At 46.2% G+C, this 16,333-nt stretch overlaps 1 protein-coding gene across 1 annotated transcript in view; it reads left to right on the top strand.

Annotated features, from left to right (window-relative positions):
• The window catches only part of LOC126365980 (protein limb expression 1 homolog), a 298,994-nt gene that overhangs the window by 146,237 nt on the left and 136,424 nt on the right, over positions 1–16,333 (top strand). Inside the window, exon 2 of the mRNA XM_050008787.1 lies at positions 783–946. Coding sequence (XP_049864744.1) covers positions 783–946 — 164 coding nt within the window. The remainder of the gene's footprint in view (positions 1–782; positions 947–16,333) is intronic.

The raw sequence follows: 16,333 nt of genomic DNA, 5'->3' as shown, positions 1-16,333 counted from the left end.
TGACGGGCGTTGATATATATCAACGGGGACAGGTGAAAATGTGTGCCCCGGTCGGGACTCGAACTCGGAATCTCCTGCTTACATGGCAAACGCTCTATCCATCTGAGCCACCGAGGGCACAGAGGATATCGCGCCTGCAGGTGCTATCTCGCGCACGCCTCCCGCGAGACCCACATTCTCACCTTATATGCCCACACACTACATTCGTAGTGTCCCACCCCAACACACTCATTACTAGTGGAAGACATTCTTATCAAGTCCCGTAAGAGTTCGGGGAATATGTGTGCATCCGCACAGAAGAAGGTCATGGCCGATATTGCCAGAACTATATACTTATATGCATATGGTGTCTGCTCTTTTGGACATGTCTGCCTGGTCATGATTTATGTGTGGTTGTTCCTTCGAATTTCTACTTCAGAACACATCACCAACAGACGATTTGGGCAGGTCAAGGATGGTTGAAATGTCCCTGATGGATTTCTTACTCAGATGCCATCCTGTGACTACTCCACGATTGAAGTTGCCGAGCTCTCGTAACCGAACCATTCTGCTTTTACTGTTTCTCTACTGACAACAACATAATCCTCATCTCCTTTTACACTATCGTGGGGTTCTGCCTCATGTAACATCTAGTGGTCATTACACAGGGATGTCTGGATACTTTTGATAAGGTAGCGCAGGTGCATTATCCAACCTCGGTCCCATCTCTCACGACGATATGTGCACTAGAAGTGAACGGGAGTCAGACCTCTGAAACGTGGTCCGGTGTGGTGCTGTTGCAGTGAACGTGGTGGAGGCGCTGCAGGAGTTCTGGCAGATGAAGCAGGCGCGCGGCGCCGACCTGCGCAACGGCGCGCTCGTCATCTACGAGTCGGTGCCCGCCTCCAGCCCGCCCTACGTCTGCTACGTCACGCTGCCCGGCGGATCCTGCTTCGGAAGCTTCCAGGTAAGCCAGCAACTCACCTGCCTGCCGAAAGCTGCGCATGTCTCACCGCGACCGCACTGTACCTCACGCCTTTTGTTTAACGCCGCCCGTTTCGGCAGTCACGCGATGAACTGAAACAGTTTTAATAGTTCATCTACTTCATCCACAGCTCGATAAAGACCTTCTCCAAACTTTTCACTGCGTTATAGTCTTCAGCGATACGCTTCCATGTTGCCCGTGTGTGGTTTTTAGTCATCTGGAGTCCAGCAAGCAACGGCCTTGCCGCAGTGGATACACCGGTTCCCGTGAGAATACCGAAGTTAAGCGCAGTCGGGCGTGGTCGGCACCTGGATGGGTGACCATCCAGGCCGCCGTGCGCTGTTGCCGTTTTTCTGGGTGCACTCAGCCCCGTGATGCCAGTTGAGGAGCTACTCGACCGAATAGTAGCGGCTTCGGTCAAGAATACCATCTTATGACCGGGAGAGCGGTGTGGTGACCCCACGCCCCTCCTATCCGCATCCTCCACCGAGGATGACACGGTGGTCGGATGGTCCCGGTAGGCCACTCGTGGCCTGAAGACGGAGTGAGTGGAATCCAGCAAAGAACTCTTTGGCTCTTCTGCAACGTATCATTTCCCGGCTAGTCTGTGTTCGCTTGTTCGGTTTCTGAAGAAAGTGGGCTTCCTTCAGCCTCGTATTAATATGCTTGCCTTTGCCTAATCATCCTAAAATACTGACCCCACCCTCGATTAATTAAGGAATCGAACGCGCATGTATAAAACAGCGCGACTTAAGAAAGGCTAGTTATTCACGCATCTCAATGTTTTTGACGTTGTAACTCGTTAACCATATGTCTCACAATTATACTATTTTGCTCATACATTCAGTGATATATGCATATATAGCACCGGTATTAAGGAAGTAATAAATGGAGGCTGCATACCTGATGCTGTAGTATGACTGCTTTTTTTGTGGTGGTGTGGGTGGGGGTTGGGTGGGGTGTTAGACAGAAAAGTTTTCGTCTAAGTTTGAAATTAAATGTGTAAAGTTTTTTGGAAATAGCTAATTGATCTCATTCCAATACTGGATGAATACAGTCTAGGTATACCGGGTGATCAAAAAGTCAGAATAAATTTGAAAACTTAATAAACCACGGAATAATGTAGATAGAGAGGTAAAAATTGACACACATGCTTGGAATGACATGGGGTTTTTATAACAAAAATAAAGTTCACAAAATGTCCGACAGATGGCGCTGGACAGCAAAACGTCTGTGACTGCGCATGACAATCGTGTATAAAAGGAGCTGTAATGAGAGAGAGAATCAGATGCGCCAGCAGTCGCAGCATGTTGACGTTACCTGAAAAGGCGCTTTTAGTGAAGCTGTATTATCAGAATGGGGAAGATCTCTTGCGCGCGTCGTTTGGTGATGATCGCGTGCTCAGCCGCCACTTTCGTCATGCTTGGCCTCCCAGGTCCCCAGACCTCAGTTCCGTGCGACTTTGGGCTTACCTGAAGTCGCAAGTGTATCGTGATCGACCGACATCTCTAGGGATGCTGAAAGACAACATCCGACGCCAATGTCTCACCATAACTCCGGGCATGCTTTACAGTGCTGTTCACAACATTCCTCGACTACAGCTATTGTTGAGGAATAATGGTGGACATATTGAGCATTTCCTGCAAAGAACATCATCTTCCCTTTGTCTTACTTTGTTGATCAGACGAAGAGCCATCTGTCGGACATTTTTCGAACTTTTGTATTTTTTTTTTTTTTTTTGGTTCTAATAAAACTCCATGTCATTCCACGCATGTGTGTCAATTTGTACCTCTCTATCTACATTATTCAGTGGTAAGGTTTTCAAATTTATACTGACTTTTTGATCACCCAGTATATGCGCTGTCAGTTACGTTGGCTGAAGCCAAACACTACGTTTCTAACGGTAATACTTGTCTTTTTTAACACAGACTTATTTTATTTCACGTAAGTTTGTACCTCTTAATAAGCAGATTATGACGCCATTTTAAATTGTTGAATTCGGTCAATGATTTCGCGAAATATTGAAAATCAAATATTTGTTCCCTCTGCACGATGTTGCATAGGCAACCTGCAATTGGTATTGGGTTCCGGGAAGGCAGTTTTATAATGTATATTGATCAGCCACCACATTGTAATCACCGACGTACTACCGATATAAACCCATCCAGGCGATAGCAGTGTCACCTGGCGAGGAATGATTGCTAGTCAGACACAAGGACGGTGCATATAATATTAGTGAGCGTGTTGTCCGTGTGTAGAACGGAGAAGGTGCGCGGACTACCTGAGTTTCACCGAGAGCAGGCTGCGACAGCCCGGAGGCTCGACACGAGCATTTCGGAAGCTGCACGACTTGTCCGGTGTTCGAGGAGTGCTGTAGAGGGTGTCCTGAACACGTCGCGAAACCAGGGTCGGGCGGCCACCCTTCGTTACCGAAGTCGAACATCATAGGTTGGGCAGATTGGTAAAACAAGACAGGCGGTGAACTGTCGCGGAACTAACACAAGACTTTAATGCGGGACACAGTACAAGTGTGTCTAAACGCACAGTGCACCGAACACTACTAACGATGGCCCTCGCAGCCCGCGACCCACGCATGTGCCAACATTAACACCACGACATCGGCAGCTACGACTATCGGCACTGTATGTTATCACAGAGGCAGAGCGTTGCATGGTCTGATGAATCCCGATACCCTATTCATTATGCCGTTGGAAGGGCGTGAATCCGTCGTCTTCGAGGGGAACAGCTCCTTGACATCTGTACTGCGGCAGAGAAAAGCTGGCGGCACTCCATTATGCTCTGGGCAACATGTACGTAGGCGTCCATCGGTCCAATGGAGCTCGCGCAAGGCACCAAGACGGCCAAGCCGTACCGTACACTGGTTGCAGACCACGTACGTCCCTTCATGACGATCATGTTTCCCTCCGGCAGTGGCGTTTTTCAACGAGATGATACCCCATGTCTCGAGGCCAGGAGTGTGATGGAGTGGTTCGGGGAACAGTGTGGCGATTTCCAATTGAAGTACTGGCCCAAGATCTGAGCCCGATCGAATACATCTGGGATGTGATTGAACGTGGCATCAGAGCACATCCCCCCCCCCCCCCCCACACACACACACACACCACCACCACCACCACCCCTGTTCCCCAGAATTTACCTGAGTTTTGTGTGGAATCCCTCCAACGGTCTACCAAGACCTCGTTGCTTCCATGCCACGAACGTCGCCGCTGGCAGCCGAGCCAAAGGTGGACATACTGGCTATTAGACATGTGATCATGATGTTGTGGCTGATCACTGTGGATTGGTAGTGGTCTGGGCATACTAAGCTACTTCAAGCTCGAGTGATTCTCTCTATGACAGCCCCCGCTTTCCGACAGTCGCAGAGAAACTTCTGAAAGCCTCTGGCAGAAAGCAGTCTTTACAGAAACACTACTAGGGGGAGCAGGGAATTGCCAGTGAAGGCGCCTGTACTCTGCTCTTGATTCTGGATGACTGGAAGTGCTAAATATTAGTATTGTGCGGCGTTTAGTGGACTCAATGGAGTGGATGCGCTAATTCATGAGTATTACTGGTTTCTTTGTACGGAGACTTAGTAATGCACGAAGTTTTTCTTCGGAAAGCTGAGAGAAGTGGCAAGGGCGATTGCCGTCCTTGGGTGTGGACTGCTCAACGTTTTTGCTTATTTGGAAGAAGTGCTGCCAGTCAGCAAGCGAGCAGTCGAGGGTGCTAAAACTGAGTTGTGGAACCAAGTAGCTAGTTGGATGTTTCGTTTTTTAGTGAACGAGACGGATTAGTCCTGGTTTTCATTGAACCCAACGAATTATGTCCGTTTCCGCGGAAACCTTAACGATGTTCCCGCTTTGTTATTGTGGAGATAATCGGCAGCAGTTACTGGGAACCAGTTGGAGGCGACTTATGAACTATTAGGTGTATATATATATTACAGTCCAGCAGCCGGATCTCCGAATCTTGCTGGAAATGGTACGATTGCTACAGTGCTCTTAATTATTAACTCTAGAGTAGCGAGGAGCTCTACCCTGTCTCGCAATTCATAGAGAAACTGGCAACCCATATTTAGCCTAACTGGATGGTGTGGCGGCGCAAACAGTTAATCCGTTTACGCCAATAAACCCTTCAGATTAAATCTGCGGAACAGTGTTTCCCGCAATTTGTCTTCCTTGCCGCACCCTGCTAAGAGTGTGGACCTTGGTGCGGCCTTGTGAGACCAGAGGAACAGACGTAAGGAACTCTTCAATCTTACAGCCATCCCCAAACGTCTCCCCCACTCACCCAACCATCATTTTCGTTGCTACGTCTTCTCCTCCAGTGTCTTTCCTATTCCCCTTTATTCTTACCGTTTTTCCATAATACCCAATTCACTGAGAAATTCTGTTTTGAATGATTTTCACGTCCAGACGCCGCATATCACAAATATATGTTAAAACTGTTAATATACGCTGTTTGCAAGATTTCCTTTTCAGACACAGTAGAAGTTAGTTTTGAAAACCCCATTAATTTTTTTTACATTTATCTTTATTCTCTTTTTGCCCATCCAGGGAAGTATTTAGGATCTATATACTTCTAGGCTGAACCTTTGTGCGAATCCTACCAGGAGAAGTTGTATGATAACAACCTTCATAACATCATTTTAGAGCAGTTTTCAAATTAAAAGTCAATAAAGCAGCATTTAAGGTTTATGAACTGTATAAATCTTATTATATATATATATATATATATATATATATATATATATATATATATATATATATATATATAATTCTCGTGTCACTGAGTTAGTTGCTATACTCGTCCGAAACGGCTCTATCGCTCTATCGATTTGGGCAGAACTTTTTATTTTTATTTTTTATGATGTGGCATTAAAAAATACACACGACGATAAATTTTCACCCTTCTACCACCAACCCCCATTTTTAATAGCGATTTTAGTAACTTAATAATTTTCAACCCTGATCGATAACTGATCAATTATCACTTGACCAGTTATCCTCAACGGTTGCGAAAAGTGTCATCCAGGTGGGTGCCACGAATGCTGACGGACGACCGCATGGGTGCCCGCGTGGCATGTTGCCAACAAATGTTGACGCGCAACGACAGCATGAATGGGACTTTCTTTTCGTCGATTGTGACAATGGATGAGACGTGGTTGCCATTTTTCAATCCAGAAACAAAGCGCCAGTCAGCTCAATGGAACCACACAGACCACCGCCACCAAAAAAATTTCGGGTAACCGCCAGTGCTGAAAAAATTATGGTGTCTATGTTCTGGGACAGCGAGGGCGTAATCCTTACCCAGTGCGTTCCAAAGGGCACTACGGTAACAGGTGCATCCTACGAAAATGTTTTGAAGAACAAATTCCTTCCTGCACTACAACAAAAACGTCCAGGAAGGGCTGCACGTATGCTGTTTCAACCAGACAACACACCCGCACATCGAGCTAACGTTACGCAACAGTTTCTTTGAAGTGATTCCTCATGCTCCCTACTCACCTGACCTGGCTCCTAGTGACTTTTGGCTGTTTCCAACAATGAAAGACACTCTCACCAGCCGTGCTGATATTGCCTCAGCGATTTTCCAGTGGTCAAAACAGACTCCTAAAGAAGCCTTCGCCGTTGCCATGGAATCATGGCGTCAGCGTTGTGGTAAATGTCTACGTCTGCAGGGCGATTACGTCGAGAAGTAAAGCCAGTTTCATCGATATCGGGTGAGTAGTTAATTAGAAAAAAAATCGGAGGCCTTAGAACTTGGATGCACCTCGTAGAACTTCGGCAACACGACGTGGTGTAGGCTCAACTAATGTCTGAAGTGGTGCTGGAGGGGATTGACGCCATGAATCCTGCAGGGTTGGGTTGTTTGGGGGGAAAAGAGCAAATTGCTAGGTCATCGATCTCATCGGATTAGGAAAGGACGAGGAAGGAAGTCGGAAGTGCCTTCCAAAGGAACCATCCCGGCGTTTGCCTGGAGCGATTTAGGGAAATCACGGAAAACCTAAATCAGGATGGCCGGACGTGAGATTGGACTCGCATTCGGAGGGGCGATGGTTCAGTGTGCTAACCACTGCGCCACCTCGCTTGGTGATCCTGCAGGGCTTCCCATGAATATCTAAGAGTACGAAGGGGTGGAGATCTCTTCTGAACAGCACTTTGCAAGGCATCCCAGATATGGTCAATAACGTTCATGTCTGGGGAACTTGGTGGCCAGCGGTAGTGTTTAAAAGTCAGAAGTATATGTTAAAACTCCAAATACTAGAACTCCAGATGACTAGAACAATTTGTATGCAATTTCCTTTACAGATGCTCACCTCTGACAAGTCTAGGGCTTCCGTAACACTGATTTTATCTGATCGTTGTATTTCGTGTCTCTATCAGGTATTAGCTCTAAATAGTTATACAGAGAATGGCAGCAGGAACAGCAAGTTTTGAATCACGCAGTACGGTGCCACAGTTGCGCTTAAGCGAAATACGTATGCGCGCTCTCTGTTGAGGAAGGACGGCCATTCGTAATTATGGCCTTGCGGAGCTCAGAGTACCGAACATTCACCATCGAGGTATATTTAAAAAATAACTCCTGTCACGGTCCAGTTAATCTTTTTTGTCATAATTTTGAGTTGAAACGACATGATAAAGTCGCGAATCATCTGACGATTGCACGTTGGTTGCAACAATTCAGGACTACTGCACTTTGTGCAAAGAAGAAAAGTGCGGAGCGACAAAGGACATAACGGGCCATAGAGCGATTGGAAGAAGCGTGTCAATGTACTGCAGCAAGAGGTGCCTTGGCGCTAACAGTATCAGCTCTTTCCTTGCGACGTATCATTCGTGACAACCCTTTCTTTCGCATACAACATACCATGTCGTATAGAGCCCAAGGTTGCCCCACTAATTTTCACCTTGCACTTCCTGTACCTTTTAGAAGCCGACCCGAAGATGCAAAACAACATACTAATGTCGGATGAGCCCCATTTTCATCCAGATGGTGGTGTAAATAAACAGAATTACAGGTAATGGGCGCCACGTAACCAAGGAAATATCGTCGGCTACGTATCAAACACTGGCACGGGGAACGTGTGACTGAGTGGTGCGGTTTGGTTTCGCTTGGCATCAGCTGTCCGGATTTCTTTTGCTTATCTCCATGACCGTGTAGTAAAGGTTACTAGCGATCGCTATGTCCAAATGTTAAATGACAATTCCTTCCAAGACTGAACAGCGCCATATGGTTCCAACTGGACCGCCAGTCCATTAATGCTTTCCGGCTTCATTTTCCTAGTCGACTGGTTTCCAGATTGGAGACATTCATTGGCCAGCGCGGTCGCCCCATTTGCCTGCCGCACTTCTTGTGGATGTACTTAAGGTTCAAATGGGTCTGAGCACTATGGAACTTAACATTTGAGGTCATCAGTCCCCTAGAACTTAGAACTACTTAAACCTAACTAACTTGAGGACATCACACACATCCATGCCCAAGGCACGATTCGAACCTGTGGCCGTAGCGGTCGCGCGGTTCCAGACTGGTGCACCTAGAACAGCTCGACCACCCCGGCCGGCTATTTTTCTTGCAGTTGAGATAGTAAACGGTCATTCTAAGACTCAGTAACCACCACATGAACATCACTTTGCATACAAAATCTTGACATCGGAAATGACAATTCTGTGTAACTAATTCGACGCAGAATGGTCCATATTCACATTTCACATCTTATTTGCTTCGTTCAGGACCTCTTTTGCTCAACACCTCTGTGTTATTTACCCTTTGATTCTTAGGAATAGGATCACTGTACCTATAATATGTGTCTATAGCATCGGCAACAATGTTTCTTCAAATAGTAAACAACATATGTTTTTTAAATTACGTCTTCTCCCTAAAACGTCCTGACATGAAGGAGCTGAGTTTAGCGCCACTAACTACACGCTTGAAAGTTATCCGTTCGAATCTATCTGCATTTCAGAATCGCTTAAGGAAGGAAGTTATTACTAACCTGGAAATCTAGTAACTGTAAACGTAAGCAGGTCTGCAGTGAGGAAATAGGAAAAGCATTTCACCTAGAGATCTTATTACTGTCTCCTCCTCCTCCTTCTTCTTCTTCTTCCTCCGTTTCTTCTGCGATGTAGTATTGTTAAGTGGATTGACGCAATGTTAATGATACGTCAGGGCTAGGAATCCTCCCTTACATCACCACTTCACTGGGGAAGGAATCTCGCATACCACATCCGTATGCATCTAAACTAAATTTGTGTTAAGGTGTCAAAATGTTTTCTAAATTTTTGCGTAGCTTGTATCTGCGGCAGGTCATAGAAAACCGGCTCAATACCGCTCCAGGCTGCCTGACTGGCCCATCAGTTGCAGTCGTTAATCGCGGATTCGATTGGTGGCTGATACGTCTCCCTGAAACCTGGAAACGGAGCGTTAAACGCGCTCAGAAAATCCGGCGGGCTTAGAGAACGTATGTCTGTATCGGCGTATATTTAAACGTGGGAGCAAATGAAACAGTCTCCTGTGAGTCAATTTATGTGTGCGTCGCGCTATAGAATTAGCGAATAATCTGCACAGAGAAACAACAAAAACGGAACAGAAAACAATATTTTTCGTTAGTTTTGTTTCAGACATTGAAGTGATTTTACTTTTACTGTTGGAATATTCATCATTGAACTTAGTGGAAACCAAGTTTTGAATCTCTGTGCAAGTTATTTTCGATGAATCATTATGGCTCTAATAACTTTTTGTTAGCACTCGCGTTGTCTGGAAAACGTTTTTCTCGGCGTGAATTTCGACTACAATCATTGAACAATATTCATGATCGATCATCAAAGATGGCAAAAAACAACGGAAACAATATGTGTCACAAATTTTAGAAATTTTCCAAAATGCCCGTAGAAACAGCAGAAAGTCGTAGAGCGGTTGATAAAACATTATTCTGCAACGCAGAGTTTTTTATCCCTTTGGTGCAGCATGTTATACGATAAATAGGAAAACATTTTAATGATATGGGTATTAACAGGATTGGCAGCGAAACCATGGAATTTTTTGTCATTATTTTAGCAAAAAATTAAAAAATGGTACTATGCAACTGTAACTAGTTCTTCAACAATAGCTACTACTACATGATCTTTGCTGAATGTTTCTAATACATCACTGGTCAAAACAGTTATTTCATGCAGAAAGGAAGTAATGGTGTATTCCAACACGCGGCTTTACCATTTCAGTCTTTTCGGTTCACTATTGCTATGGATTGTTTTCGCCGTTATTTGTTGGAAACACTAGCTCCATGAGATCTTTTTCATTTCTACCTTTACATTCAATAATGTAAGAGAAAAACATAGCTCTAGATTGTGGTTCATAATTATGTAAGTCATACTATTTACAAAGAGTCAGACTTCTTAAGTCACTTTTTATCTTAAAAAACTTTTGTGAAACTGTAATTTGTAAACTATTGCCAGAGAACCAACTTACACACTGCTGACCATTAAAACAGTAACATAATAAAAGATAGCAAAAACTGAGTTTTGCTTAGTGTGTGTGTGTATATGTATGTTATAGAAGGGATAGTAAATAATTAAATTTGTCGGTGATTTGGCTGTGAAATTTAGTACACAATGCTGACACCTCTGGCAGAAAAAACTGCCCTAACACTGCTGACCTTCGAGTCTAACTGAGGTTGGATGCCGTATACGAGTGTATCAGTATTCGGTGCTTCAACTCTTATTTCAGGAATTTGTCAGTCGTATTGGCTGGCGAGCAGTGCCGTGCTAATGTCCTGGCAAACCAGGACCAGATATTTTCAATGAGTGAGAGGTCCAAGAGAAAGTGTTGGCCAGTGGAACAATGTCGACATAGGAAAGGAAACCACGGGAAAGATGTGGTTTTGCGTTATCTTGTTGAAAGACAGCGTCACAGAGACTTCGAAAGCAGAGCACAGCCACCAGTCTAACATATGAAATACCTAACGACTAATGTCCTAATTACCGGATACGCGGACGTAGATGATGGTGCTGTGTACCCAGTGACGCAACTTACTATCACGACAGATGTTGGACCCATAGGGGGAAGTCGAATGTAATTTGCCAGTGTTCGTTCTCCTCTGAGCCTCCACACACGGATATGTCCGTCGTGAGAGCCATATGAAAAGAAGACACGCTGCCGCTGGGCACGCTACCATCGGGACTCCTCTACCTGTTGCCGCGTCAAGGGAACCCGCAGGAACGATCGTCGAGTTGAGAGTCACCAGTGCTCCTAACGTCTTGACACTGTCGTGTGAGCACCTCTCTTTCTACAAAGAAGCCGCATTAGTCAGTCGAGGTACCTGTTGTCATACAGGATGATTAATAAAGTACCACATATTACTACAGGAGATATGTTGGCGAAAAGTAGATGAAACGTAACGTACAAAACCAGTACCCGTTGAGACATGGGTCGATTTACTTGTGATGGGTGAAGTGTATTTTATTTACAAATGAGGCAGAATTCATAAGAGATGGGATAGTTGGTTAACGAGCATGTCGACAGGTGCTGCGGGTGGAGCATTAGGATCTCTTCAGGATCAACCTATGATCAGGTATTTTCTGCGGCAGACTCGTAAGGACATGAACTTTACCAAACAGATTAGCAGGTTCTGTGTATCACCGATTTCTGGACGATGAATCACTGTCGCTTTTGCAGAAAGACGACGACTGTGAATTATGTGCGGCGCGCACCATTCCGTTTTCAGCGCATCATGTTACTGTACTTCACCCGAACGTTTCATGTACGTTGGATTGTTCAAGATAGCCCAGTGGCTTAAACTTCCCGTACACCAGACATGAATCCATTGGATTTCTGGCTCTGTGAACATTTAAAAATTAAATACACTGGTGCATACCCAACGAGGTGCAGACATTACAGTGGCGTGTAACTAATGCATGTGACGCAGTCACGATGGAGACAGGTGTATTTGTAAGAGTGCGTGATTAATTGAGAAGGGCTGAAGAATATGTCAAGATGCATGGTAAATGTTCGAAATGCAGGGGGCGGCGTAAGTTATCTGCAAATATAAAGATTGCCAACAATTAGTAATAAAATTATATTTATTAAATATGAAGAAATACTCAACGTAAAGGATGCTTCTTCTTGTGAAATGTCCAGCACAATTAAATTACACACATCAAAAAATGTTTTGCATCACCTCGGTTCCGAGAGTTCCGGAACTTGTACACAAAACTGAAATAGAGGTCAACATAAACATCATTTCCGTCCTTTTTATTGCTCATGAAAACCACACATCACATGTTGTACCACCATACAGCGAGACCTTCAGAGCTGGTGGTCCAGATTGCTGTACACACCAGTAGCTCTTATACTCAGTAGCACGTCTTCTTGCACTGATGCATGTCTGTATTCGACATGGCATACTATCCACGAGTTCGTTAAGGCACTGATTGGTCCATATTGTCCCACTCCTCATCGGCGATTCGGCGGAGACAGAGTGGTTGGTGGGTCACTTTGTCCATACATAGCCCTTTTCAATCTACCCCAGGCTTGTTCGATAGTGTTCATGTCTGGAGAACATGGTTAGAACTCTAGTCGAGCAATGCCATTATCATGGAGAAAGTCATTCACAAGATGTGCACGATGGGGGCCCAGGATTTGGGTTGGACATCATTAAAAGACAGCCGTTTTTCGTCGCGACGGAATCTTCTCACGAAACTTCAATCACCAACTTTCTTCTCCGAATGCGAAAATATTTTGTTGACACTGACCTACTACGAAGGAACGATCACCACTATAAAATAAGGGAAATCAGAGCTCGTACGGAAAGATATAGGTGTTCATTCTTTCCGCACGCAATACGAGATTGGAATAAGAGAATTGTGAATGTGGTTCGATGAACCCTCTGCCAGGCACTTAAACGTGATTTGCAGAGTATCCATGTAGATATAGATGTACAATTTTCGTCCAGGAAGACGAATGCCTCGCCAATATGCTGCCGATATGGTTGCACTATCGGTCAGAGGATGGCATTCACGTGTCGTACAGCCGTTACGGCACCTCGTGACCACCAGCGGCCCATATAGTACCACCCCAAAACAGCAGGGAACCTCCACCTTGCTGAGCTCGCTAGACAATCTGTCTGAGGCGTTCAGCCTGACCGGGTTGCCTCCAAACATGTCTCTGACGATTGTGTGGTTGAAGGCATAAGCGACACTCATAGATGAAAATAACGTGATGCCAATCCTGAACGGTCTATTCGGCATGTTGTTGGGACCATCTGTACCGCGCTGCATGGTGTCGTGGTTGCAAAGACGGAACTTGCCATGTGCGTCGTGAGTGAAGTTGCGCATCATGCAGCCTACTGCGCACAGATTGAGTCGTAGCACGACGTCCTGTGGCTGCACGAAAAGCATTGCTCAACATGGTGGCGTTGTCAGGGTTCCTCCGAGCCATAATCCGTAGGTAGCCGTCATCCACTGCAGTAGTAGCCCTTGGTCGGCCAGAGCGAGGCATGCCATCAACATTTCCTGCTTCTCTTATCTCCTCCATGCCCGAAAAACGTCGGTTTTGTTCACTCCGAGACGCCTGGACTCTTCCCTTGTTGAGAGCCATTTCCTGGCACAATGTAACAAGGTGGACGTGATCGAACCGCGGTAATGACTGTCTAGGCATGGTCGAACTACAGACAACACGAGCCGTGTACCTCCTTCCTGGTGGAATGACTGGAATGATCGGCTCTCGGACCTCCTCCGTCTATAGGCGCTGCTTATGCATGGTTGTTTACAACTTTAGGCGGGTTTAGTGACATCTCTGAACAGTCAAAGGGACTATGTGTCATACAGTATCCACAATCTTCGTCTATCTTCAGGAGTTCTGGGAACGGAGGTGATGCAAAACATTTTTTGATGTGTGTACAAGTCTTCTAAAGTATGAAAGTCCTGTCACTGTGCCTCTGAATGATGCCTTCGCAGACCTGGCCTACAATGCCTACGGAGCCTAATTCTCGGAAACGACAGACGAACGCGGCATCTTGTAAACTCGGCTCTAACTGGAGACTGTACACGACTCTGCGCTCTGAATAGAATTCTCCGCCGTAGCTCGGTGGTACGGTACTTAGCAAGGCACCGACGAGTCGCTATCCACATGTGATGTCCATGGTTTTTACAGCTGTGGTACCTGCTGGATCTCGGTATAGTTTGTATTGCCATCCCATGCAGTTGCTGCGCTACGAGTGTTTCGAGCGCGGCTTATCGACTGTGGTGCGATACTCTCTGGAGACGTGAGTATCGTCACCACAGTAAATACATGTAACATATCCTATAGTATCTACTTCTGTAGAGAAGCAGTAGCAGGAGAATTAGTTGGTCGTGAATGCTGAGTGACTTCGAAGGTGGACTACTCAGTGTCACCCATCCCGTCCAGTTAGCTGTGCGATCAAACGCACGGCTTTCCGGATTGGGAGGGAGCGCCTGATTCCCGGCACGAATCCACCCGGCGGACTTGTGTCGAGGTCCGGTGAGCCAGCTAGTCTGTCGATGGTTGTAGGTGGTTTTCCATCTGCCTCGGCGAATGCGGTCTCGTTCCCCTTATTCCGCCCCAGCTATACTATGCCGGCGATTGCTGCGCAAACAAGTTCTCCACGTAGGCGTACACCGCCATTACTCTACCACGCAACCGTAGGCGTTACTATCATCTGGTGTGAGACGTTCCGTGGGGGAATCCACTGGGGGCCGAACCGCACAATAATCCTGTAAGAGTGGTTCGGTGAAGGGAGGCGGAGGGGTGAAGAGGACTGCGGTAGTCTTCGTAGGGATTGTGGACCACTGCGGCTGCGGCGGGGACAGAGCGTCTCCGTCGTTTCTGGGCCCCCGGTTTTACATTCAGTACAATGTCACGTGAGTAACAAATACTTCAACCCTTCTAAAGCTGCGCTAGTCGATTGTTGGTGATGTGCTTGTGAAGTTCAAGTGCGAAGTAATAACCACAGCTAAAGCAACACCAGTCAGACAATATCTACTGATGAACAGCCGCCGTCGAGCAGTGAGGAGGATGGTTGTAAAACTCGCGTCAGATCATTGGAAGGAATGACCAGGGATTTTCAAAGTGCTACCAGCAGTGCGTAGGGAGTTAAAAAAAAAGGGTCGAGAGCTCCTCATCACCCGCAAATTTCTGCAGTCAATGCTAAGCGACGCTTGAGGTGGTGTAACTGGACGCTGTACGACAGGCAACGAATGGAGTGTTGAATCACTCTGTGCTTCCGGGCATTTCCATGGAAGCTTGTGGTTTTGGTGAATGGCTAGAGAAATTAGCTGCTATCATGCGTGATTTCACATATCGAAGGTAGTACCAACACTGAAGTACAGAGAAAGTTGTTATAGCGTTTAAGGAAAACGGAGAAGACATTTCACAGCTTTCTGTACTGGGTGCAGCAGAAGAACATTTCGCAGACGATGGCTGCATCAGCATGGCAGAGAACGCTATTATGAAGGAGCATATGTGAGGTAATGGTTTGCGGGCAAAAACACTCCTGAAACGGACTGGCCTACCCAGAGTATTAACCTAAACACAATGGAACGCCTGTGGGGTGATTTAGGACTTCGCTCCAGATCCCAACGTCCAGCACCAGCGCGTTCTGTGGTTTGGCTGTTGGGGAAGAATGATAAAATAGTGTACACTACTACCCATTAAAATTGCTACATCACAAAGATGACGTGCTACAGACGCGAAATTTAACCGACAGGAAGGAGATGCTGTGATATGTAAATGAGCTTTTCAGAGCATTCACAAAAGGTTGAAGGCATAAGCGACACAGTGACACTCATCGGTGAAGAGAACGTGATGCCAATCCTGAACACCTGGCGACATGAGTAAAGTTTCCAACCGATTTCTCATACACAAACAGCAGTTGACCGGCGTTGCCTGGTGAAACGTTGTTGTGATGCTTCGTGTTAGGAGGAGAAATGCGTGCCATAATGTTTCCGACTTTGATAAAGGTCGGATTGTAGCCTGTCGCGATTGCGGTTTATCGTGTCGCGACATTGCTGCTCGCGTTGGTTGAGATCCAATGACTGTTAGCAGAACATGGAATCGGTGGGCTCAGAACGCCGTGCTGGATCCCAATGGCGTCGTATGACTGGCAGTCGAGATTACAGGCATCTTATCCGCATGGCTGTAACGGATCCTGGAGCCACGTCTCGATCGCTGAGTCAACAGATGGGGACGTTTCCAAGACGACAACCATCTGCACGAATAGTTTGACGATGTTTGCAGCAGCATGGACTATCAGCTCAGAGACCATGGCTGCGTTTACCCTTGACGCTGCACCACAGACAGGAGCGCCTGCAATGGTGTACTCAACGACGAGCCTGGGTGCACGAATGGCAAAACGTA

Source organism: Schistocerca gregaria, chromosome 4 (assembly GCF_023897955.1).
Source record: "Schistocerca gregaria isolate iqSchGreg1 chromosome 4, iqSchGreg1.2, whole genome shotgun sequence".
In the NCBI taxonomy this organism is placed as follows: domain Eukaryota; kingdom Metazoa; phylum Arthropoda; class Insecta; order Orthoptera; family Acrididae; genus Schistocerca; species Schistocerca gregaria.
The sequence above is the reverse complement of the archived record's forward strand: the minus strand, read 5'-3'. Positions and strand labels throughout refer to the sequence as shown.